General features: G+C 38.3%; 2 protein-coding genes across 4 annotated transcripts; one reads left to right on the top strand and one right to left on the bottom strand.

Annotated features, from left to right (window-relative positions):
- The first annotated feature begins 3614 nt into the window (after window positions 1–3614).
- Window positions 3615–16623, top strand: strip1 (striatin interacting protein 1). Of its 3 annotated transcripts, none has more exons than XM_082138434.1 (21): window positions 3615–3765; window positions 7209–7278; window positions 7402–7476; window positions 7639–7773; window positions 7867–7987; window positions 8070–8132; window positions 10595–10701; window positions 10812–10939; window positions 11342–11524; window positions 11609–11829; window positions 11914–11979; window positions 12055–12118; window positions 13042–13113; window positions 13189–13263; window positions 13502–13599; window positions 14613–14739; window positions 15034–15134; window positions 15309–15375; window positions 15453–15557; window positions 15657–15861; window positions 15985–16623. In XM_082138434.1, the coding sequence occupies exons 1-21, from the start codon at window positions 3661–3663 to the stop codon at window positions 16233–16235; spliced, it is 2439 nt and encodes an 812-aa protein (XP_081994560.1). In that variant the 5' UTR covers window positions 3615–3660; the 3' UTR covers window positions 16236–16623. The 3 variants fall into 3 exon arrangements, with proteins under 3 accessions (XP_081994560.1, XP_081994558.1, XP_081994559.1); XM_082138432.1 differs by having other exon boundaries at window positions 3616–3765; window positions 8064–8132; XM_082138433.1 differs by having other exon boundaries at window positions 3616–3765; window positions 8064–8132; window positions 15988–16623.
- Window positions 16624–16747: 124 nt separating this feature from the next.
- On the bottom strand, window positions 16748–21003 carry LOC309475611 (uncharacterized protein). Its single transcript, XM_082138464.1, has 2 exons — window positions 20512–21003; window positions 16748–19888 (listed from the first exon to the last, which is right to left on the bottom strand). The coding sequence occupies exons 1-2, from the start codon at window positions 20564–20566 to the stop codon at window positions 18447–18449; spliced, it is 1497 nt and encodes a 498-aa protein (XP_081994590.1). The 5' UTR covers window positions 20567–21003; the 3' UTR covers window positions 16748–18446.
- Window positions 21004–26293: the final 5290 nt, after the last annotated feature.

The raw sequence follows: 26293 nt of genomic DNA on the forward strand, positions 1-26293 counted from the left end.
CTTGGTATGGATTTTTATTTTTTACTCCAGAGTTATGTATTTGATTATGAAAGAGAACAGAAGGTTTTTATTACAGCAGTAAAACAATTGCAAGTAATCATATTTTATGATTGCTTCCTGTGGTGTTCTAAGCTTGAGGCTTTAAAGACTCAGCTGCTTCCTTGCCCTGTAAAAAACTTTTTTTTTAGTTATTAATATATTTATTTTCATATTTTTACTTATTTGTACATTAAAATATATATATATATATATATATATTTTTTTTTTGATATTTCTATATTTAATTTATTTTAAGGTATTTAGTTTATGTTCTTTATATATTTTAACTTACATTTTTAGATATTTTTATTTGTATTAATTAAAAATCAGTAAAGTATTTGTCTCAGATTAGAGGTAGTAGCTGGCGGCGCTCACAGCTTGTTGACCTGAGACTCGGCAATGTCTTCCAGCTCATGCTGCACTTTCCTGTAACTACTGTTAATAACCCGAGATTGTTTATGTGGTAAATAATGTGGCTAGCTAACTGGCACTGCTAACACAGATAGCTTATGTGTTGATATAATACACTTTTCAATCGTTTATTTTAAACACTAGGTTATGAGCCCTTGTTAAGAAAGGTTTTATTTACATGAATAACTCATTGCTAAGTTCATTTGGTATTAGAATATGTGCTAACTAATCTCCCTAACTGTGTTTGCTAGTTCTTGACAACTAAAATGCTTTTCCCTCCAAAAGATTAGCTAATCATGCAATCACAAATAGCTATGTAGCAGTTCTCACTATTTCTGTATTTTGATAGTTGACAAATAAAATGTCAACCATCTTTTTTGACAAAAAGATTTAGTTCAAATTTGTAATGGAAAGTCTATATTTTTAGTTATTCGACGGTTCACTTCAGTATTTCAGTGATCTGGCAAATTCATTTTTATATAGAAAAAAATGTAATGTAGTCTTTGAAGTGAATGTGCCATTAAGTGAATGTATCCACTTTGCTAACTTATGTGTTAACCACATGCGCCCTCAGCAAACCAGAATGCTCAAAATGATTCACAAGCCGAAAGAGTGTCTATGAACGTTTTTTCCTATAAAGCTTTGAAAGGAAAACCATGACAAAGAGTCATCACTCACAGCTTCCTCAGCCTGACACTTATAGGCCTTCATATTCAGCTGGAGCTTGTCGACCAGATCTTGCAGTCTGGTCACGTTCTTCTTGTCTTCCTCTGTCTGTAAAGTTGAAATGGTTTAAAACCTCATCCAACACTGTAAATTGTTCAATCTTTTGATTTCACTGCACAGATTGGAAGTACCTGGTAGGTGAGCTCCTTCACTCTTCTCTCATACTTGCACACGTCTCATAAACATCTCTGTTTATCTTCAACTTCAGCCTCCAATTCATGCACCTAAAATAAAGTTAGTCCACTTCATTAATTGACTGGATATTGTGGTTTTGGTTGTTCAGTGGTTCCTTGTTTTTGTCCAACCAGCCAACAATGTTGTTGTCCACAGTGCCGGTGTAGCTTTGCCTTACCTTTGGAAGGCTTGGGCTTCTGGAATGCTTGGGTTTTGCCAAGATGCTCATGGAGCTTGTTTTTTTTAAGCTTGTGTCTGTAGCCTTGGGGAACATGCACTCCTGCTGAAGGATGGAAAAGATGTCCATTAGCTGTTCGAGAAATAATCACACTCGCATACAAGCAAAAGGTAAATTTAAACATTATGTGAATTACTCATTTTACTCAAATTAACTTCTCAATGAGTTCAATACAGGGAGCCATGTCCATACCAAACTCCCATTCGATGCCTTCTTTCTTGTACTCCTCTTGCTCCAGTACAGTTACAGTGCTGATCTTCAACCTAGAATCTACAACACCAGTTTACATAGGGAATCACACAATGTTGTGCTTAAAAGACGTCTAATAACCATCCAAACACAGCCCAGACGCAAAATTTGGGCTGTCAGTGAAAAATTTAACAGAATGTCTACACTGGAAAAAACAATAAGTAAAATTTACTTAATTTTTCTTTGGCAAGTTTTTGCACAAATATTTTTTAAGTAAATTTCACACGCATATTTTTGAAGTAAATTTCACATATGGAATCAAGTAAACTACTTAATTAAGTGAAAGTAACAAAGAAAAGTCATTTTAACTTGGCTAGTAAAAGGTTGAGTTACATTTATTTAGTTGAAGTTTCCTTTGTAATACATTTCACTTAAACAATATAATACTTAATTAAGCCACACTTTTAAAGTATATGCTTTATTTAAGATACCTAAGTAATTAATATGACATATATAGCGTAAGACAGCATATAACATGTGATGGATCATTTTTGTTTAAATGTGTCATTTTGAGTAGAAAATGAACTCCAAATGTCACAATATGGCAAGTTACTAATCCTAACAACAAAAGCAATGATAAAACAGTGTAAATACAGCTGGAAAACAGTGAAAAATCAACCTCATTAATTATTCAAGGCCCAGTGCATGATGGGAACACCAACGTTGATATTTACGCTTTCATTTCTATATGCTTGAATTGAGTACTAATATAGAATTTACTTCGTTTTTTTATTTATTATTATTATTCTTGCCTGAACTAACTTTTCCATGTAAATTACAATGTTTTTTTCTGTAGTATTTACTTGACCACAAAACCATTTTTATCAGTGTAAACCATATCCCAAGAATAGACTAGTTGGTTCATTAAATGAAACGACTAGTCTATTCTTGGGTTGTTAAGTAAGTGGCTGGAGTTTATTAATAGTGTCTTTTTTCCCCATCAGTAACTTAAAATTTTAGGTAAAGCTAAAGGCTATTTACAATAAGACTCATCAGACATTTCGTGGGGTTTATACACCAAAATACTGGAGATTTATCACCAATCAGCTCTGGCTTGTGTCCAGTCATGAGCTGGTAAGATGGTAGCTCCTCTCAGCAGACAACTGGAATTGTACTCTTGACTTTTTCAGCAGATCTTTGACATAGAACATTGACTTTGAATATGCAGTCAATGTCAACTAAAAAAAAAACATATTTGTCTCCAAACAGCATGACTCACAAGTTTCAATATCAGCTGAAGCCAGTTTTCCAGTGGATCCAAAGTGAATCCTAATGAATTTACCCTAAGGAGAAGGAAATGATTCAGAACTTTTTGCAGAGGTTTAATGAAATGCACAAATGTATTTCATATGACCTCAGACTTACAAAACAATGCCTCACAGTCTTTGCATTACCATAAGCCTCCAGCAGTGGGTTGGCAGAAATGATTTGATCCTCTAGCGAGCCCTGGTGGGCATAAAAGTAAGTTTATTCATTTAGAATAGATCCTGACAGTATTTCCCTCAGCTCTTGAGCTCTCACTCAATATGGCTGGAATGATAACCTATTTTGTGAGCACCGATTGTTTCACACATCAAATGTTTTACCTTGAAGGAATATCCTGTCCCCTGAAATATTTTGAAAATTGTCTGCGTGAATAAAACATGTTTAACAAACAATATATTTTTTTTTTAAATCAAGCAAACTAGTAACTAAAGTCAGACACGACTCATACAGGTCCGTCTGACACATCACGTCAGTGGTCACTTTCGCCACAGGTTGTAGCATCGCGAGATGTGTGCAAGTAGCGCGAGAGGTGAGCGGGAGCAGGAAGTGCAGTGAAGATGGAGGGTGTCGGATTATGTGCTAACAACAAACAGAAACAAAATCAAATGTTACCGAACAAAATGCGAGGCGAGTTCACCAGAAACCAGAGGAAAGACTCTGAGGTAAGAGTCAAACGAAGCTTTTTAAGTCCCTATGATTTGTATTTTTGCAGTTTAATGTTTGTTTTGACAGCAATGTTAGCATAAACATCAGAAATTCCAAGAATAAAATGTATCAAGTGATTAAGCAACGCTAATTAAATAAACCACAGTTGATAATATGAAAAGTGCATCATTAATCAAATATTAAAATGTAAGTTTTCCTGAACAACGTTTTGTAATTATCTCGTTAATAAAACAGTTATTTTTGAATATTCACGTTAATGAAAACCACATTAAAATGATTGAGTAATGTTATTAACATTGCCCATTTCTGAAGTCTATCTCTTCTCTTGTTGATTCTGATCGGTTATTTAACACTACATAATCAGCTGATTTACTGATGAACATTAATATCGGTCTGTCTGCCCTTGTGAAAAAGTAGACTTTAGCATAACTTACTTTTAAAAATGTCCTGAGTGCGAAATAAATGTAATGTTTTTTCACACATAAGTGCATGTTATTTGCAATTAGATTAAAATGTATTATTGTAAGAGTTTTATCTATCTATCTATCTATCTCTATCTATATATATAAAATCATGCTTAAGTACATCTTTATATGCAATTTGTAATTCTGTGGTCTTTGAAATATTAAAGTTATGTGTACTGCTGAATGTACTGACAAGCATTTATGGTACACCATGTATATATGTATTTATACAGTGAGGAAAATAAGTATTTGAACACCCTGCTATTTTGCAAGTTCTCCTACTTAGAAATCACGGAGGGGTCTGAAATTGTCATCGTAGGTGCATGTCCACTGTGAGAGACATAATAAATAGTTAAAAAATCATACATTGTGATTTCTGGATTTTTATTTATTTATTTGTATGATACAGCTGCAAATAAGTATTTGAACACTTGAGAAAATCAATGTTAATATTTGGTACAGTATAGCCTTTGTTTGCAATTACAGAGGTCAAACGTTTCCTGTAGTTTTTCACCAGGTTTGCACACACTGCAGGAGGGATTTTGGCCCACTCCTCCACACAGATCTTCTCTAGATCAGTCAGGTTTCTGGGCTGTCGCTGAGAAACACGGAGTTTGAGCTCCCTCCAAAGATTCTCTATTGGGTTTAGGTCTGGAGACTGGCTAGGCCACGCCAGAACCTTGATATGCTTCTTACAGAGCCACTCCTTGGTTATCCTGGCTGTGTGCTTCGGGTCATTGTAATGTTGGAAGACCCAGCCTCGACCCATCTTCAATGCTCTAACTGAGGGAAGGAGGTTGTTCCCCAAAATCTCGCAATACATGGCCCCGGTCATCCTCTCCTTAATACAGTGCAGTCGCCCTGTCCCATGTGCAGCCCTGTCCCCCCCCCCCCCCCCCCCCCCCAAAGCATGATGCTACCACCCCCATGCTTCACAGTAGGGATGGTGTTCTTGGGATGGTACTCATCATTCTTCTTCCTCCAAACACGTTTAGTGGAATTATGAACAAAAAGTTCTATTTTGGTCTCATCTGACCACATGACTTTCTCCCATGACTCCTCTGGATCATCCAAATGGTCATTGGCAAACTTAAGACGGGCCTTGACATGTGCTGGTTTAAGCAGGGGAACCTTCCGTGCCATGCATGATTTCAAACCATGACGTCTTTAGTGTATTACCAACAGTAACCTTGGAAACGGTGGTCCCAGCTCTTTTCAGGTCATTGACCAGCTCCTCCCGTGTAGTTCTGGGCTGATTTCTCACCTTTCTTAGGATCATCGAGACCCCACGAGGTGAGATCTTGCATGGAGCCCCAGTCCGAGGGAGATTGACAGTCATGTTTAGCTTCTTCCATTTTCTAATGATTGCTCCAACAGTGGACCTTTTTTCACCAAGCTGCTTGGCAATTTCCCCGTAGCCCTTTCCAGCCTTGTGGAGGTGTACAATTTTGTCTCTAGTGTCTTTGGACAGCTCTTTGGTCTTGGCCATGTTAGTAGTAGTGGACAGGTGTCTTTATGCAGCTAACGACCTCAAACAGGTGCATCTAATTTAGGATAATAAATGGAGTGGAGGTGGACATTTTAAAGGCAGACTAAAAGGTCTTTGAGGGTCAGAATTCTAGCTGATAGACAGGTGTTCAAATACTTATTTGCAGCTGTATCATACAAATAAATAGTTAAAAAATCATATATTGTGATTTCTGGATTTTTTTATTTTTTATTATGTCTCTCACAGTGGACATGCACCTACGATGACAATTTCAGACCCCTCCATGATTTCCAAGTGGGAGAACTTGCAAAATAGCAGGGTGTTCAAATACTTATTTTCCTCACTGTACATATACCATATACCATGTATATGTATACATACCATGTAGGCTATATATTTTAGTATACATACTAATATACTTTAATGTAATTTCCATTGAAAGTTGCATGTCGTGTATTTAAATATATTAGAAATTACAAGTTTCTAATGATGAAGTTGCAATTTAGTGCATTTAAAATATATTAACTTTAAATGCAATATCAAATTTACTTGAAAGCACAACAAAAGATTATTAAAACAATTATTTAAAATGTCCTTAAAACATGTTAGTCATGAAAGTGTACCTTAAGTTTACTTGCATATATTTTCATTTATATTATCTGCAAGAAGTAAAACATTTTAAATATACTTCTAAGATTTGAAATACACTACAAGTGCACATTACATAAAGTTAAGTGCACTTCTTTTCACAAGGATAACTCATTTCAAACAAGGCTGCATTTACACTGCATGTCTTGATGCCCAATTCTGATTGGTTGACTATATCCAATTTGTTTGTTTATTTTGTTTTTTTGACGACCAACAGACTTGCATCTTTTAAAGTTGACTCATATCCGATAATATCTGAATTTATACTATACACTTGGGAAAAACAACCGTACTGACCCGGAAAATCTTAGGCTGAAAAGGGAGTTAAAAATGATGCGATTTGCAATGGATACAGATGAAATGATAATACAAGCTTTTGCTTTCAGCACCATCTTTAAAGTTCAGCAAAACATTGGTCTCTTAAGTGGTTTGAGCATTCGTCCTCCATTGCGCCATTGATAAGTCATTTGATTGCACCTGAGTAGACATCATTCGCCACCGTAGGTTTTTTTTTTTTATGACGTATGACATTGGACAGGAATATCCGACATTGGTCACGTGGACAGAAATATCCGATCTTTCTGCTTACAGGGCAGACGCAAATGCACATATCCGATTTATAGGGCTGAAACCAATCTGAGAATACCATGTGCTTTTTTCCTGCTTACACATTTGTGGGTCATATCCAATCTGTGCCACATGGGAGGGAAAAAAAATCGGAATTAGGTCACTTGATCCATGTAATGTGAATACGGCCTGTTCTGTCTGTCCTTAAATGTTGTGACTGAATTGTCAGCTCCTATTGGACAGTTACACTGACTCAGTGTTTGTGTCTCAGGGTTTATCAGATACTCCTGATTTGGAGTTTGAATATTCAGATGCAGATAAATGGACAATCGAACTGTCAGGTGAGCGTTTATTCATTTGGTTTACTGCTCATTTCTTCTGTACTAATATCATATTCAACTTTCAGCCTTCATTAACCAACTGCTACTACAATAATGCATTTTCCTCTTTTAAACTGTTTGTAGAGTTGTACAGTTACACAGAGGGACCAGAGTTTCTACTCAACAGAAAGTGCTTCGAAGAAGATTTCCACACTCACAGTAAGTACTGATCTAATTATTTTTCACTCGATTGTTTCAAAGTTATACAAACTCGCATTTTATTGAAATGTTTTTTCTTTTGTGCATCTAAGATGCACATTTTTGGGTTTTGCAAGATAATGAGTAAGTCACAAAAGAGCAAATGTCCATGTGCTTTTGCAGTGCCCGATCAGAAATGGACCGAACTGGATTTGGTTCAGCACAAAACTCACGCCATGCGTCTGCTGGACGGACTGGACGTGATCGGCCGAGAACGCAGATTAAAAGTTGCCAGAGCCATCTTGTACATGGCTCAAGGTAAACTATGCATTATATATGCATTAATTTGATTGTAAACACCCTAGAGTCTCGTGTTAATAAGAATTGATGGTGTGTGTTTGTTTTTTTCAGGTACATTTGGTGAGTGTTCTTCAGAACTGGAGGTGCAGCACTGGATGAGATATAACGTCTTCTTGCTGCTGGATGTGGGAGCGTTCACTGCGCTAATGGAGCTGCTCAACATGGAGATCGAGTGAGATGAACTGCACATGCAAACATTCATATTACACATGTGAAAACTGAAATAACTCTTGTTAAATGTCTCTCAGTAACAGTGCTGCGTGCAGCAGTGCGGTCAGGAAACCCGCCATCTCACTGGCCGACAGCACTGACCTCAGGTACAACACCACACGTTACATGCATTTAGTATACTTTGGCCATCCACGCACTTTCCATGTGACATTTACGAGAGAACGCAAAACCATGTCCCCTTAGTATTTCGACACACTGGGTTGCCAGTTAGCAGAAACAGCCATTGAAGCCAAAAAAAAAAATGGGTCAGAGATAGGGTTGGGTATCGAGAACCGGTTCCATTTTAGAACCGGTAACAAATTTCCAAAAACCGGGTATTCGATAAGACGCACGCATTACGATTCCTCTTATCGATTCCTGACTATCCGTTATTTCAAATGTAGGCGCGCGGCAAGTACGTTCATAATAGAAGCGCCGTGGGCGCGACGAGCATACGGTGCGTGGCGCTCGTTTTTGCAGGCGCGCCTATGCCTCGGCGAGATGAAAACATCTCAACTTTTCAGAATGGCGCAAGCGGTGCGCAGGTCAAGTGACAAAAAACAACCGACCTTTTTGTAACATCAAAAGCTCGGCTGAACAGCTGATCATTAGAGATGGGGAGTCGACTCCAAAAGAGTCGATTCCTCGACTCTCACTAGCCCTAGTGTCGGAATCGACTCCAGGTCAGGAATCGACTCCCAGTGTTGAGTGTTTTTTTCAAGTTCAACACAGCAACAGTTCATTATAACGAAAAGATTATAATGAATGTAAAGATACGGAAATTAAAACAAAAAGATAAAGAAATGAGAGGAAAAAATAAGTAATGCCAGGAAAACAAAGAACAATAATGTATAGATAGTTTTTTTCTGTTGGGTCTGTTTTGCGGCTCAATCAATCATGATGTGGTTCAATACAGTCAATTGGTTGTGATTGGCACAAAACACTGCAGTAGGTTTTACGAACCAATCATGTACCAGTCCTCAGGGTGAGAGTGGGACATGCCCATAATTGGTAAGTGGTGGTTGATTGAGTGATACTGTTGAGTGATGACTGTTTTTGAATCCAGTAACGTTAACTTATAATGGCAACCCCCGACCTCAACCGTGTGGAAATATTTCAACCAGACCGAAGACAAAACTAAAGTTCGTTGTGATATTTGTAAACGTTGTTTAAAATTCAACAGTTCAACGTCGTGCATGTGGAAACACTTGAAAGCGTTTCATCGAACAGAACTCGCAAGTCTTCAACGGCCAAGCACCAGTCAAGATGAGATGGATGAGGTAAACGCTGTAACGCTAGTTATATGTTTTCCTGTACAGTCCCAGATAAATATTTAATTAAGATAAAACACGTAATTCAGCTAATGAAATGTAAATCCAAATAAGGAGTTTATTTAGGAGTTAATGTCCATATATATCAAATTTAAATGACAGTAAAATCACCTACAACCCTTACAAAAATACGTCACTTTTAGAATAAGATTAGACAAGATGGTGATCCTCCTCCCGGTGGAATTAAAGAATTTAGATGTCCTACATGAGAGCGGAGCTCGATCGGTTTCAGGGTCGTAGGACATACGAGCGAGAAACGAGGAAGCATATTGAGACGCACCTTCTGAATCCTGACCCTATTTTAATTCAAAGTAAATGGAGTCGAGGAGTCGATTCCACCGACTCCAAAATTAGGAGTCGGAGTCGACTCCAAAGAAACCGGAACCGAACACCCCTACTGATCATAGCTGAATAGGGCGGGTTTTTAGCCTAGTAAATGGTTGGTTGCATAGCAACAACAGACGCCACGGGAGCGCAAGTGCTTGTGGAAAGAAGGAGAAAACGGCGCGGCCGTGCTTTTCCATGCATGTTTACATGGCCGTGCGCGACCGGGTTATTGCTAATATCCCGGTTTTGAACGGGTTATTGGCTGCATGTAAAAGTGATTCACCGTTTTTGAACGAATCTCTCGAGTCTTCTTCAATAAATAATTCAATAAAAAAAATTTAAAAAGTCGATTTTTGCCACCTACTGCTGGAGTAATAATGTAATCAACACCTTTATATGAAGAGACTCCTTTCACTTTAGCCATTTTATTGGTTATTACTTAAAATTGGCAAGAATAAAAGGTAGAAATATTTATTCTTCAATTATTCGGCCTTTTTTCTCCCTCCAAAAAATATTGGAATCGGAAACAAGAATCGATAAGAACCGGATTCGATAAGCAGAATCGGAATTGGAATCGCTAAAAATGAAACGATACCCAACCCTAGTCAGAGATCGCAGTTTCTACTTGCCCTAAATGGCCTCAACAATAAAAACATTGCATATACATTAACTGATCAACTTAGTGTAAAGCTCATCACTTTCCATTGTCAATCGCGCTTGTTCTTGTTGCATGTCCTCAATTTTGGCAACCCGCGTGAGTGTCAAGTCTGAGGAGGCGGTTTGGGGATCAGATCTCCAATATTTTGAATTTGGACTGCAGTGCCCATTTTATCAGCTAGTCAATATTACATACTGCACCTTTAAGACGCACTCATAGTCCTCCATAACCCTGCGCATGCTTGTGTTTTCAGGGTGTTGCTGAACATCATGTATCTGATAGTGGAGACTATCCAGCGTGAAGATCCCACAGACAGTCCAGAATGGAGAACCATTAGAGAAACCTTCAAATCTGAGCTTGGTTCGTTAGTTAGACTAAGATTATCTGAAAAATGACTGTTGCTTTGAAGATGCGCGTTGAGTATGGAAGAGTATAAATGTCATGAATGTCCCTGTAACTCTTCCTGGCAGGTTCTCCTCTCTATAACCATGAGCCCGTCTCCGTCATGCTGTTCGGGATGGTGACCAAGTTCTGCAGTGGCCACGCGCCCCATTTCCCCATGAAGAAAGTCCTGCTGCTGCTCTGGAAGACCATCCTGGTGAGAATGATGGGTTTAACTTGAATTTTTGGGTTTAGATAGATTCTTGTGTTTGTTAAAGTTGGGAATCGATTCCAAAAAGAATTCCAAGGAATGAATCGATTCTAAAGGTTGGAATCCATTCTTTCAAAGGGAATCTGTTCCTCTTTAACAGCCTTTTTCAGTTCAATAGAGCTAGATATTAATTCGCCTCTCAGTCTCTCACTAATAGTGATGCAAAGTCTGATTAATTTTCGCGAACCACTGCACTCAGATGTTTCGTTTCTTTGGATCTGCTCAAATCAGATTGCAGCCGTTGACAATAAGAGATAATAGATGCTGATAATGCTCAATGAATACTTTCAAAGGAGGTTTATGATTGATTTATGATTAATGGTCTGTGTGTTTCCTGACTCATCCCAGTTCACTCTGGGAGGGTTCGAGCAGCTGCAGGGCTGTAAGGTCAGTAGACGGGTGTCGTTGGGTCTCCCGCCGCTGCCGGAGGACAGTATCCGTGTGGTGCGGAGCATGAGAGCCGCATCCCCGCCAGCGTCCGCCTCTGACCTCATCGAGCAACAACAGAGACGTGCCCGGAGAGAACACAAGGTCACTGACGCATATATATTTGACGGAAACCTGTGGAGTGGAAAATAAAACGATAAAGTGAACCCTTTAAATCTATTTCTTCAGGGTCTTATAAAGCAGGACAATCTGGATGCGTTTAACGAGAAGGACCCATATAAAGCCGATGAATCCCGCGAAGACGAAGAGGAAAATGACGACAATGACAACTCTTTAGAGGCGGAGGCTTTCCCGCTGGAGCGCGATGAGGTCATGCCGCCGCCCATCCCGCACCCCCCCTCTGAGAGGGTCTGTTTTCCCAAGGGTCTGCCGTGGGCTCCGAAAGTCAGGTAGAAACTCGACTTCATCCATTTGATATGGTTTGTCTGATGGTTTTCTCAAATATAAGTTGGTGTCTATGTTGATTTTAACAGGGAAAAGGATATTGAGAACTTCCTGGACTCCAGCAGGAGTAAATTCATCGGTTACACACTGGGAAAGTGAGTCTGTTATATGCCACTCAATTGCTCATTTCCTGTGAGCCTCAGTGATGCATGTTTGTGTTTGTGTTGCAGTGACACGGATACAGTGGTCGGATTGCCCAGACCGATACATGAAAGCATCAAAACTCTTAAACAGGTAATTAGCATCATCCATGACTTATTAACTTAACTCCACAATTTCTTCACGCATCAATACTAGCTTTGAACTGAAAAAACGTGATTTATGAATTTAATAGTTTTGTTAATTCTGATTGAATTAGGCAAGACCAATATTCAGTTTGAATTAAATTGTTGTACTTTTTTGTTATTACACTTATTTTTTTTACATGGTTTCAATGTTTTAGTTAAAATGGTTGTCATTTGTGATTTATTCAAATTTAAATAAATAAATAAATAAATTGATCATTGATTCCTTCATTTTCTTTTTAAGAAGCATTTTAGTCCTCCATAAAAAAAATTGTTTGTAACAATAGTAAAAGTATAGAATGAAAATTAAATTAATAATAAAATATTTGCAACCCATATGTTTTTTTTTTTACTGCAAGTTGTTCTTGTGACAAAAAATCGACAACATTCTTTTGGTCGTAAATCAAACGTCAATTATTAGTTAGCCTAAAATTGTAAGACTAATGAAGAATTGTTTATTGTGAATATTATTGTTAGTAGTAGTGTTGTTTTTGTTATCAGCATTAACACAATTATCAACTAAATTTAATTAATACAATATTTGTAACCGTTCGTGAAAATTTTTATTAATCATAAATCTATTTACATTTTTTACTAGTTAAAATTGTAAGACTAACAAATAACATTATTTGGTGGAAGAATTGTTTATTGTGATTTAATGATTAATTATATTAATCATTATGTAACTTTATTGAACATCATTTTATGTTATTTCATCGTTGTTACCATTTTATAAAAACAGTAAACCATTTCAACTAGCTGTTGTTTATTGATTTTACACATCTTAACAATAGTGAAATCACACTTGTGGCTAAATGCTCTGAGATACATATGTAGATTCATTGTAACATTTAGTTTGTGTGTTTGTTTCAGCACAAGTATGTGTCCATCGCTGAGGTCCAGATCGCTAAAGAAGAGGAGTATCAGAAGACCCCACTCTCTGGCGTGAGTGACCGTACACTGATAGAACTGCAAAATGCCATCTGATGATGAGTTTAGTAACCCTGTGTGTGTGTTCAGGGTGAAGAGGAGCTGGAGTTGTGTTCCACAGAGCTCTTGTACCAGGGTATTTTACCCAGTTTACCACAGTATATGGTGAGAGACTGACAGTTCACACACTAGTCGCACTGGATTTGAGCCGTTCTCATACTGACAGACCTTGTTTGTGTGTGTGTGTGTGTGTGTGTGTGTGTGTGTGTGTGTGTGTGTGTGTGTGTGTGTGTGTGTGTGTGTGTGTGTGTGTGTGTGTGTGTGTGTGTGTGTGTGTGTGTGTGTGTGTGTGTGTGTGTGTGTGTGTGTGTGTGTGTGTGTGTGTGTGTGTGTGTGTGTTCAGATCGCTCTGCTCAAGATCCTGTTGGCTGCTGCTCCCACATCCAAAGCCAAGACCGACTCCATCAACATCCTGGCGGACGTGCTGCCCGAGGAAATGCCGTAAGACACTGTTAAACAGCACAGTTGCAGATGTAGTTGTGCCTTCCGTGAATCAAACTGAATGATTCTTCAGTGGAGCTTGTAAACCTATGATGTGAATGAATCATACCACTGATGAACTGAATCAAAGTGATTCTCCAAACAACTTGAGTGTGTGTGTGTGTGTTTGAGCTGAATCGCTCACATTGGTTGCCATGGCAACAGTGAGTTCATGGCATCAGATGCTGTAAAAAATATCTCCTGGGTAATAAGTATTCATGACATTCTCTCTGAAATTATTGATTGTGATTTTGTCAAATATGCGTGTACCTAAAATCAGAGCTATTTTAGGATAATTTGAGATACTGTTCTAGCATTTATTAATATATAAAATTATCTTATAGATGTTCTTTTTACATTTAAATGTTTTAGTAATTTTGTTGTCGTTTTTATTATTTTATTTTTTGTATTAGTTAGAGATGAGACTGATACAAAAATGTTCCGCTGATACCGATTGCAGATTATTTAGAATGATATGTACCGATACCAATAGTTTGATTTTCTTAAGGTTACTATAATATTACTATAATATTAGAGGTTTGTCACTATTTTTTTTTTACTCTTAATGCGTTGTCATGTTAACTTGCTCTGGTAAGAAACTAAAATGTCACTTAGCTGTGTAATTTCATTTTTAACACTTTCCATAGACTGACTTACTTTACTAAAGGTGTTGTCACATTTACCGTTGCTCAGTGAATTTTCGTGGGTGAAATCCAGTCATTCCGAAAGGAATCCATGTGATCCGAAAAGTTCCATTTTGTCCAAATGTTGGTTATTTTCAAGTTTCAAGGCCACATGAATGATATGGTCTGAACAGCAGAAAGCTGATGGTTTGAAAGTGACTTGTGTTAGCTGTGCTTCATACAACTACGTTATTGACAATAGACAATGAACTTTTTTGCTGCAATTTCGTTAATGTCATCGTACCTTACTTGTGCATGGTTTGACACGGCCTGTCTGGTATCTCTTTCTAGCACTACGGTTCTTCAGAGTATGAAGTTGGGCGTAGATGTGAATCGCCATAAAGAAATCATTGTCAAAGCCATTTCAGCCATACTGCTGCTGCTACTGAAACACTTCAAGCTCAACCACGTCTATCAGGTACACAAACACACTATTGAAGCTGTCCGTGAGGAGCTTTTCTAGATGTTGGTTTTACCCTAACCATAACCTACATCCAACTCACACAAACCATTTGACATTATTATTTTATTATACAAAATGTGATTTGAGGCGTTTGTAAGCCTTTTAAATAGTGAGGTCCAGCTCACTTTTTGTCAGCTTGCACCATAGTAATGAGGATGTTTTTGACTAGTGACACCATTTTGGGCTTCATAATTATAGCGAAACAGCTGCAAGTAAAAAGAGAATGTTGACGCAAGTTTTCTCCTGCAGTTTGAATACATGGCACAGCATCTGGTGTTTGCCAACTGCATCCCGCTGATCCTGAAGTTCTTCAACCAGAACATCATGTCTTACATTACCGCTAAAAACAGGTAAAACTTCAAGTCAACCTTTGTTCATTTCAGGCTCACAAAACATCTGTTCATGGGTCAAAATGACCCAGAGCATGAATATTCCATAACTTCTTTGCACTTGCTTTAACCCGTGTTCATTTTTCATGACGCTTTATGGGTAATGACATCTGTCATATCTTATCTCCTCGGCAGTATCTCGGCTCTGGATTTCCCGCACTGCGTCGTTCACGAGCTTCCAGAGCTCACCGCTGAGAGTCTGGTGAGAAAAACACACCTGAATGTGTCTAATGCTCCTCTGAGCTAGTCTTTGAGCTGTTTGATGCGTTCTGATTACAGGAAGCTGGTGATAATAATCAGTTCTGCTGGAGGAACTTGTTCTCCTGTATTAATCTGTTGCGCATCCTCAACAAACTCACCAAATGGAAGCACTCCAGGACCATGGTGAGACACCACACAAATCAAGCATGCAAACCACGAACATTTAACGTAGCTGGAGAGAGCCATCCATTAGTGGTCAATTCAAATTTTGCTTATTTCTAGATGTTGGTGGTGTTCAAATCAGCTCCCATCCTGAAGAGGGCGCTGAAGGTCAAGCAGGCCATGATGCAGCTCTATGTGCTCAAGCTGCTCAAAGTCCAGACGAAGTATCTGGGGCGGCAATGGAGGAAAAGCAACATGAAAACCATGTCAGCGATATACCAGAAAGTGCGTCATCGCCTCAACGACGACTGGGCCTATGGAAACGGTGAGTAGGGGGAAGAAACTGGACTGGGATCTTCACTAAACAATTTGATGCGTCAATATTAAACCTGAAATTTTAGTAGCACCTGGGTGTCAGAATTAAACGTGCTCTCTGTTTTTCCGACAGCAGACCTGGACGCTCGCCCGTGGGATTTCCAGGCGGAAGAATGCGCCTTACGTGCCAACATTGAACGGTTCAACAGCCGACGCTATGACAAGAACCAGAGCAACCCAGAATTCCTCCCGGTGGACAACTGCCTGCAAAGTGTGCTGGGACAGCGGATCGACCTTCCAGAAGACTTCCAAATGAACTATGACCTCTGGCTAGAGCGTGAGGTCTTTTCCAAACCCATTTCCTGGGAAGAGCTCCTGCAGTGAACGCCTGTAGTGTTTCAGCACCTCTTCCCTACAGCAGTTGTGAAAATGACCATTACCAGAGTAAAACTCTTCCAACAACACTACGCTTCATAGAGTTCAACAACAGGGACCCTTTCCTGTGTGTCTGTTTGTGTAACATAACGGCTCGCCTGTAGTAAACTTGCGAATAATTATTTTATTTTTTTACTCTTAGGAAGGGAACTTTGACAGATGTGCTAAGAGGTCATTTTTCTGTTTGTTTTTGCTGCTTTTGATTATTGATTCTCTATAACTGAATATTAAATCTGATCTTATTGTGAAAGACTGTATTTATCCTAGAGTGTTTTGATGTGTTTTTCATTGGCTCTGTATACAATACTCAATGCAATACAACAATCTTCTCTGTGAACCATTGTTGTTTTTGTCATTCATTTTTAAAGTCAAAGAATATCGGCTCACATTTTTAAGTCGGAAATAGGGTTGTAGATAGGTTGTTTGGAGGTTTGCCTGTGGATCATTTTGTACATAAGCTGATTGTTTTTGTTTTTTTCAATAGAAAGAAAGTCTAAAGACGTGCTGACATCATTTCATATCGAAAACCATGCATTACCATCACTAGTGTTTTACCTTCAATGGAAGATCAATAGACCTTTTTCACATTTCAGAGAATCTCATAAGCGATCTGACAACTATCGCTTATTTTAAAGATTTTACCTTTTCTGTTGGAGCGAGTAGTTATACATTATAATGTGTAACAACTCGCTCCAACAGAAAAGGTAAAATCCATGAAAGATTGTTGACGACATTCTAAAAGGAGGAAAAAATATAGAGAAATAAACTATAGTCAGAAGAGAGAATTATGTTTTTTTTTTAAATCAGTCACTGCCAACCACTGAAATATCCTTGCGCAGTTTTAATCAGATTTGTAATGCCAAGGTAAAAAGTATAGCATTATGTGTATTATTATTATTATTATTATTATAATTAAAAGTATGAAAAACTTTACTACATTTGTGATGTTGATAGTCTACCTTTGGAAACGCATCAGTCTGTGAAAAGGATCCATTGTATAAATGGCAGTTGCTTGGAGTCCACAACTCCAATCAACGACGCAGGTAGATATCTCTAAGTCATCTTCATTTATATAGCGCTCTTAACAATGTTGTTCCAAAGTGGCTTTGCAGAGATAATAGGAAATTAAAGTAAAATATATTGTTTTGTCTTTATAGCAGCTCAAGGATAAAGTTATTGTCCAGCTAAAGTTAGTTTTGATTGATTTACTTCTGTCGCAATGATCATTAGAGTTATAAACTTAGAGGCCAACTCTTTAAGTTCTCTCTACGCAAACTTTAAAACGCGAACCTGACGGCGTTCACATGCGTATTACGAGCAGTGTTGCCAGATGTACGATAATTATCGTATTTGTACGATAATTTCGACCTCTGTACGATAATTTCGACCTCTGTACGATGTACGATCAATAATGGAAAAAATCCTATAATGTACGATAATTTCAGAACTATGTGACACTTCAAATGATGGTCGTTGTAATCATAGGGCTTCTCATTAATCTAGCTGTGGATTGTACGTCTACCGGGGGAAGAACGTGTAGAGAGAGGGAGCGAGAGACCTTGCGTGTGCCTCACGAAGCGCATGTAAGGACCCAACCAATCACTTGTAAGATTTCCCAAGTGAATTTGAAAGCAGCCCGCATCAGTTCTGTCACAACAAAATTACAATTTATCTATGATTTTTTATCTATTTTGTTTTAATATAAGTGAACAATGACATATTGAGCATTTGTATTGCTTTTAAATTGTGCCTTGCTGACCAGATTGGATGTGTAATCCACATTATATGACATGCAGTTACCTTCCACAATACATTTTTTTTAATGTAAATCAACAATTACAATACAGAGGGTAACTTAAGAGAGCTTGTCTCTATTGCAGCTTTTTAAGTACATCTTAATGTTTAATTTACGTGTGAAACCAGTAAGAATTCTCCAGTGCTTTGTGCCATTTATTTTTGACATAGGCTACTTTTGAAATTAATAGGCAGAAAGTAACCTCATTCAGTCTCAGTCATGAGTGAAAAAAGTGAGTGGAATAAATATAATTTAGGCAAAATCTATTTGGGATGGACAAAAATCAATCATGGTAGGCTACTACATTGTATTGTGGTTCTTCTGGGATAATATAATGTATTTGTCCAGAATGACAATGTGAGTTCTTACATGTGTGGCTTGTCTCTATTGTGGCTTTTCCTGTGAACATTAAGGTTTCCTTTTCGTATGAAACTTTTCCCACACTGATCACATGTGTGCGGTTTCTCTCCAGTGTGGATCATCTTGTGTGTTTTCAGATCTCCTGACTGGCTGAATCCCTTGTCACAGTGTGAACACTTGTAAGGTTTTTCTCCAGTGTGAATTCTCTGGTGCCGTTTCACTGCATCATCTGTCATAAAACACTTTCCACAATTAAAGCACACATGATTCTTCACACCGCTGTGTCTTTTCTGGTGTATTTTTAAAGAACCCAGCTGACTAAAATGCTTTCCACACAAAGAACACATGTGGGGCTTCTCTGTGTGAACTTTCAGGTGGTTCTTCAGGGATGATGATGAAAAATATGTTTTTCCACACTGATCACATGTGTACGGCTTCTCTCCAGTGTGGATTTTCATGTGATTCTTAAAGTTGTGTTTGTATGTGAAACTCTTCCCACACTGATCACATGTGTGTGGCTTCTCTCCGGTGTGGATTTTCATGTGATCATTAAGGTTATTTTTTGTTGTGAAACTCTTTCCACACTGATAACATGTGTGTGGCTTCCCTCCGGTGTGGATTTTCATGTGACCATTAAGGTAATTTTTTGTTGTGAAATTCTTTCCACACTGATCACATGTGTGTGGCTTCTCTCCAGTGTGGATCTTCATGTGTGCATTAAGGTTTGCTTTTAGTATGAAACTCTTCCCGCACTGATCACATATGTGTGGTTTCTCGCCAGTGTGGATCTTCATGTGTGCATTAAAGTATTTTTTTGTGAAACTCTTCCCACACTGATCACATGTGTGCGGCTTCTCTCCAGTGTGGACTCTCATGTGATCCTTAAGGGTTCCTTTTTGTCTGAAACTCAGCCCACACTGATCACATGTGTACGGCCTCACTCCAGTGTGGATTTTCATGTGTTCATTAAGGTGCTCTTTTCGTATAAAACTCTTCCCACACTGATCACATGTGTGCGGCTTCTCTCCAGTGTGGATTCTCATGTGATCCTTAAGGTGCTCTTTTTGTGTAAAACTCTTCCCACACTGATCACATGTGTACGGCTTCTCTCCAGTGTGGATTTTCATGTGTTCATTAAGGTGTCCTTTTCGTATAAAACTTTTCCCACACTGATCACATGTGTGTGGTTTCTCGCCAGTGTGGATCTTCATGTGTGCATTAAGGTATTTTTTTGTGAAACTCTTCCCACACTGATCACATGTGTACGGCTTCTCTCCAGTGTGGATCTTCATGTGAATTTGAAGACTTTTGTTGTTTGGGAATCTCTTTCCACAATGAAGGCAAGAATTTTCGGCTCTCCTCAAAGATTTTTCTTCAGTTTTGACATGATGATGTTTCTCCTCTCCTTTGCTCAGTTTTTCAATCTCCTTGTTCAGTTCCATTAAGTCTGAAATAATAATAAAAAAGTTTGTCATGTATATCCGTAAAAAAATTTAAAGGAAATGAGGAAGTGAAGACTAACACAACACCCAAACACAATACAATGGTATGATACATTTTGAATATCAAAATGAAATCAATGTCATTGGAACTTTCCATGAATTGGGCACATTGACCTACAAGTTCTTATTTAAAAAAAAAAAAATTATAGGCACAGATCTCATGTTTCCAACACAATCTCTCAGATATATAACTTTTAACAAAAAAAGCTTTTAGTTTTTTTTTAATGCATTTATCAAACCTGTTACCAAAATATCAGAAAAATAACTTCAGGTTACTTATAACTTGTAAATTGAAACAATGGAAAAACATTTACCAGTTGAATCAGGTTTTGCTTAATTTACACATTAAAAACTTTAGTAACACAGTAGCAAAAATTCTGAATCAGATATAAAATAAATGTAAATAAAACAGCTCAGATAATATTTGGATAATTTTTTTTTTAAATAACTCCGATTGTATTCGTCTGAAAGAGTGTCATGTACACCTAGGATGGCTTCAGGGTGAGTAAATCATGTGCTAATTTTCATTTTTGGGTGAACTAATGAAGGATCAAGAATAAACACCAACCTATTTGATCTTTAGTATCTTCATCTTCCTTTATGCAGGGCTCTGGATCACTCATGTTCTCAGTGTTCAACTGACTTCACTTGATGGGACTTGGGAACATTCCAGCATTTACAGACCTTATGTAGCCCCGCCCCTTTTCAGCGCTGCGCTGAGCTCGTGTCTTTTTCCCCGTCTGTATTTTCACAGCGATCTTACGTATTTATGAATGAACGGCTCGTTTTAAAATCTTCCCGGTCTACTGACATTTGTTAAGACATCTGCTTTAAACATTACAATCCTCATGATTTATCAAGTTATAACTTTTACCTTTACATTCAGTAAATCCTCTTCAAAAGCTAAATACTCCTGGACAGCAATGCCACAGAAATATACAGAGCGACCGCAAAAACGGAAGTTCAAAAGCGGCGCCCTCGTTTCTTCTTCTTCGTCTTCTTCTTTCTGTTTCATGGCCGAGTATTACCGCCACCTACTGTATACCTTGCGCACATGAGTAATGGCCCGGCTCCACGGGGGGGTCAGGGTGGGCCTGGCCCACCCAAGGGGCAACATTCTGATCTGAAAAATGAAGCCTACCCGGAAGTGCGAAAAACTGCAATACATCGAAAATCCGCTAGGGGAAGGTCCCAAAAGGGAGCAAATGTCCATAGCCCCCATGTTAAAATGTCCGTTTTCACAGCATAAAATCATGTTTTTACAGGTTGGTCCCATGGACTTTTATTGGATTTTTCGATAGGTTCCGAGTGCCTGACAACGGCGAGGGTAGTGAATTTTTTTCTAACTCGTTAGTTTAGATAGTATTTAGATATAAAATGTATGACAATAAGGGCGTGGTTAACTTTGATTGACAGCTTGATTGACAGCTGAAAGGCAGCGCCACGGAGAATGACAACATAAGAAGCGCCATTTTTTAATACAGTTGACATATAATACTACTGTTTCTGTATCATGAAATGTAGTTTTAAGAGTTTTTCAGGCGAGAATGTAGTTGTTTAAAGCTCAAATCTGTGGTTTATTTATAAAGATTTATGAAAATTGTATCCAGTTGTGAGATCCAGCGATGACCGGGCGCTCGGCGCGATGTACCCCGCCTGGAGCAGCCTTTCATCGGCTAGACGTTTTGAGGTTTGCCGCTGACTCTGGCGTCTCTGTAGTGGTTAAACATGAGATATAATTCGTCTTGTCTATATCTAACGGGCGATTTTTGGTCTCGTGGGCAATCGTTTTGGCTGAGGGGAAGTTTCATAACTTTATAAGCTATATTTAACTTGTACCGTTGTATTAGAGATCGAGCGCATGACTTTTTATGTTTGACTGAATTGTTTGCTTTATTTGTATAGCTTCTTGTAACTTTACCTTTTACTTATACTTTTATAATAGCTAATATTGATAAAACTGAAATTTAACAAAAAGAGACTGGGTTGAGTTTTGTCATTTTAAATTTTAATACAAAGAAGATGATCTGTAATGTTGTTTACTGCAACATCTGTTGTTTAGTACAAATGCACATATTGCCTGGACCATATTCAAATGTTTAATATTTGTATATTATATTTAAAACGAAAAGAGGCAGGTTTGTGTTTTATATTTCGTTTTGTTATAAATAGGCAAACGTTATGTGCAGTGAATATAATCAATACGCGTTGCCTGAACCACATTTGTGTGGCTATAATGTTTAAGATTTCTTTAAATGAAAACGAAAAGAGTTAGTATGGTGTTTTATAACATATTTCGTTGCCTAAAATATACACAGAGATAACCGGAGTAGCAGAGCGAGCTGAGTGAAGGTGGGCGGGGTTAGGGTTTCCCAAGATTTTCCAAGATGGCGCCGCCCATACCCCCCATAAACGGCTTCAAACCCGTTCTTCAGAAAGTCTATGGGTGACGTCACAGACGCTTTGTCCATATTTTTTACAGTCTATGGGCCCACCCAATCAGAAGCTTGGCCCACCCAGAGCCATAGAGAGAGATAAGAAGCAATGTTGTTTTAACCGTGGAAAGACGTCAGTACACGCCGTTATTCAAACAGCACACGTCCAAATGATCTGACGGCGCGGGCGGGTATAGATATATACATAGATGTCGCCTTGGCTACGGTTTCGTTCCAATGAACTGCAGTAGCCAAGGCGACATCTATGTATATATCTATACCCGCCCGCGCCGTCAGATCATTTGGACGTGTGCTGTGTTCAAGAGATAACAACGATATAAATACTGTTCGTTTTCTCACACAAACCGCTCGTTTCGTGTCTTAGGCCATCAATGTGTACTTATGATGGGGAATTGTTTCATTTGGACGATGGGGAATTGTTTTAATTTGGACTCTGTGCTTGTGTTTTGAGCCAGTGACCATCGACATGCATTATATGACTGACAGACAAGAACGGTTTGACCTAAAAATATAAAAATTGAAACTACTGCGGAAACAAAGACACCTACATCTTGGATGCCCTTGAGGTAAGCTAAAACATATCAAAAATTAATTTCAAAGTGAACTATCCCTTTAAACGAACGTACTGAATTATGAAGCAATATAACGACAGTAACAGCCAATGAGCTTTATTAGAACTTTTTGTGAACTTGATTACAAGTCATCTTCATGATGACTTGTAATCAAGAGTTACCACACTCTGTAGCCTAATAAAACACAACACCTTGTGTTTTTAGCTCATGAAAAAGCAATAACGCATGAACTGGACATGGGTGAGTTTGTAACAGAATTCTCTAAAATGAGTAGAAAGCTAATGTTGTAACTTATAGTGAAGTAGATCTTTTTCAAGACCTGCCCCGTTTTCCTCAAATCTAAAGTTACTAAACTGATACAAGATCTGTTGTGGTAAAAAAAGAAGAAAAAAAATGTCTAAATAAACATAAAAATGTAAAAATAAAAATGTAAAAAATAACAATGGCCAAAAATCTTTAATGTTATACTACATTAACAGATGTGAGAATAATTCTTAAGAAAAACAGCATTTCAGATTAAATTAACATTTTTAGTTTGTAACAGTTTTCTAAAATGAGCAAAAAGCTATAATGTTGTAAAGTGTATTAGTGATGTAAATAGTTATTTTAAAAGACCTGCCCCTTTTTATCAAATCTAAAGTTACTTAATTGATACAGGACCTGTTAAGGGTAAAAAAAAAAAATAATAATAATTACAAACGCAAAAAGAGAGAAACATTTTAAATATTTGTATCTCTATACCCATCCCCCCCCCCCCCCCCCCCCCACCCCCCACCCCCCATTGCACGATTATTTTTTCCCTACTGATTTTACAATACTATAATACCACCTACCTGTACTGCTACTTTCACATCTTTGTTGCCATATTCTTATTATTTCTCTATTAATTATTGATCTAACTTCATTTCTTCCTAAAGGTATCTTAATATCTATCAAGTCTTTCCTTAACACTTCTTTTGCTAATTTATCCGTTATTTCGTTTCCTACTATCCCAATGTGCCGGCACCCAACAAAAGTATACAATTATACACTCTATGGTCAGCCTATATAATAATGTATAAATTTCTACTAGCAGGTCTTCTCCGTCAGTTTTTGTTGATAATATACTTTTAAGTGCGGATGCAGAATCTGAGCAAATTACATTCGGCATCCCATTTGAGTTAGTCTCCTCTAACCACTGCAATCCTACTGTTATAGCAGTTAGTTCTGTTGAATATACAGACATTTTGTCACTGAACCTTAAACTTATTTTCGTCTCAAATTTTGGAATATATACTCCTACTCCCACTTTTTGTTCGACTGGGTCTTTAGATCCATCTGTATAAATCTGTATACAAGAAAAAAAAATGTTCTCTCATAAAACCATTCATTTCATAACTATTAGTTTATCTTCCTTCTGCTTTCTCCCGATCCTCCAGCAATCTCATTTCAACATTACACTGAAAAAAATGATAGTAGAATTTACTAAAAAAAATTATCGTGAGTGGTTGCACACAATTGATTTTAGCTATAAACAAATGCATTAAGTTGAACTTAATACATTTTAGTTCAACTTAATGCATTTGTTTAAATTTAGCTAAAATCAATTGTGTGCAACCACTTATGATAAAAATTAATAATTTTTTTCAGTGAGGCTCAGGAATATTCCACACCGATACCCCTTTTAATGGCATATTGGGACAAATATCTACATTTTCCAGACCACATTCCTTAACCCATTGTTTATACTTCCATCCAAAACTATTCCCATTATTCTTTTTATATTCCCAACAGTCATTTAAAATTGCTTGTGTGCGATGACTCTTATTACAACCCTGCAAATTGACCCAGTACATCATTGTAAGCTTTTCCCTTCTTAAGTCTAGTGGCATCTCCCCCATTTCAACCCTAATGGCATCTAAAGGGGTTGATCTTATTGCTCCACAGCAAATGTCCAACTTCTTTAGCTCTGATTTTGCTGCAGCATCATACACTGCACACCCATAATCTAAACTTGACCGTATTAAGGCTTAATATACATGTAGTAGTGCGAAATCCTAGCCTAGAAATCTAGACGCACCCTAGTTGCAGCAAAATGTATTTTGCAGCCAGGGTAGCCTAGCAACTCTCCATAGACCTTTTTGCTGCAAAAACCTAAATTGGGTCAGGCCAATCACGTCGTGTATAGAGTCGGTGGGGCGGGCTTAACAAAATGACGACAGAGTTGCGACGGTTAAGGCCAATTTATACTTCTGCGTCGAGTGTACGCCGTAGTGTACGTCGTAGGGTACGCACGTAGGCGACGCCGTCGTGAGCATTTATACTTCTGCGAATGTCTGTGTTGCTCGGCAGTTACACCGCCGAAACGCTAGTTGGCGCGGGTGGGTTTTAATGTTCCAGTTCCACTGTGTTTTCATTCCTCGCGGCTGTTTTGAGTTTAGGTTTCTACGAGCAATGGCGACTGAAGGAGTCATACAGATGGCTGTATTTCCGCACTTCTTCAAGCAATCTCTCGGTCACTTGGTTTATTTCCATGGCTCTTCACTGATCTTCGGAATTTAAAAATGGCGGGCGGGCGGTGGAGAGTGCAGAAGATCATTCCGGAAATGGGTAGGAGGAAACGCGATGCTATCCAGCCGACCAATCACAGATCTTGCGGTCCGCGTCGCCGTGACGCGTAGTTACATTTTTGAGGAGGTGCGCGTCAGGGTACGGCGAAGGGTACGACGTATGGTACATGTCAATGCGTATGCTACGCCGTACCTTCTACGCGCACCCGACGCAGAAGTATAAATTGGCCTTTAGGGAACCTTGAAAACAAAGAATGGCAGCTGCTGCTGGAGAACAGCGGCCTTTTGAATCGGCTTTGGCCGCAACACTGGAGGACTTGCAGTTAAGTTTTTCTTTGAGAAAAGAGCAAAGAACGGCACTTCAGTCATTTAAAAAAAAGGAAGATGTGTTCGGAGTTTTGCCGACTGGATACGGAAAAAGTTTAATATAGCCTACCGATCAGAGCCATAGAGAGATTCTCTATTCATTCTGATACCGATTAGCTCCGCTTGTTGCTCTGATTGGTTGTAGCGCTGTCCTATTGCGTGCAGAGGGATTTTGAGAGACAGACGTTTATCCCGCCCCTCGGATGAAGCCGTGTCTATGGAGAGTTGCCAGACCTAACATCTTGATGTAGGTCTGGCTTGCCAGGCTAGCGAAATCCAATATCCAGTTGTACATTCTCCCCCATGCTCCGTTTTTATCTAGCTTAATTAATAGTCCCTCCCTCCATGAAGTGTTGTATGCCTTTTCAATATCAAATAAAACAGCAACAAGAAATTATTTAATTGTT

Source organism: Leuciscus leuciscus (assembly GCF_965113295.1).
Source record: "Leuciscus leuciscus genome assembly, chromosome: 15".
NCBI classification, from domain to species: Eukaryota; Metazoa; Chordata; class Actinopteri; order Cypriniformes; family Leuciscidae; genus Leuciscus; species Leuciscus leuciscus.

Excerpts from the sequence above, each read along its gene's own strand:
- strip1 (XM_082138432.1), top strand. The coding sequence starts at position 3,661 with ATGGAGGGTGTCGGATTATGTGCTAACAACAAACAGAAACAAAATCAA. Across the intron at positions 7,279-7,401 it reads ATGGACAATCGAACTGTCAG|AGTTGTACAGTTACACAGAG; the intron begins GTGAGCGTTTAT and ends AACTGTTTGTAG. Across the intron at positions 7,477-7,638 it reads AGAAGATTTCCACACTCACA|TGCCCGATCAGAAATGGACC; the intron begins GTAAGTACTGAT and ends GTGCTTTTGCAG.
- LOC309475611 (XM_082138464.1), bottom strand. The coding sequence starts at position 20,566 with ATGAGTGATCCAGAGCCCTGCATAAAGGAAGATGAAGATACTAAAGAT. Across the intron at positions 19,889-20,511 it reads AGATACTAAAGATCAAATAG|ACTTAATGGAACTGAACAAG; the intron begins GTTGGTGTTTAT and ends TTATTATTTCAG.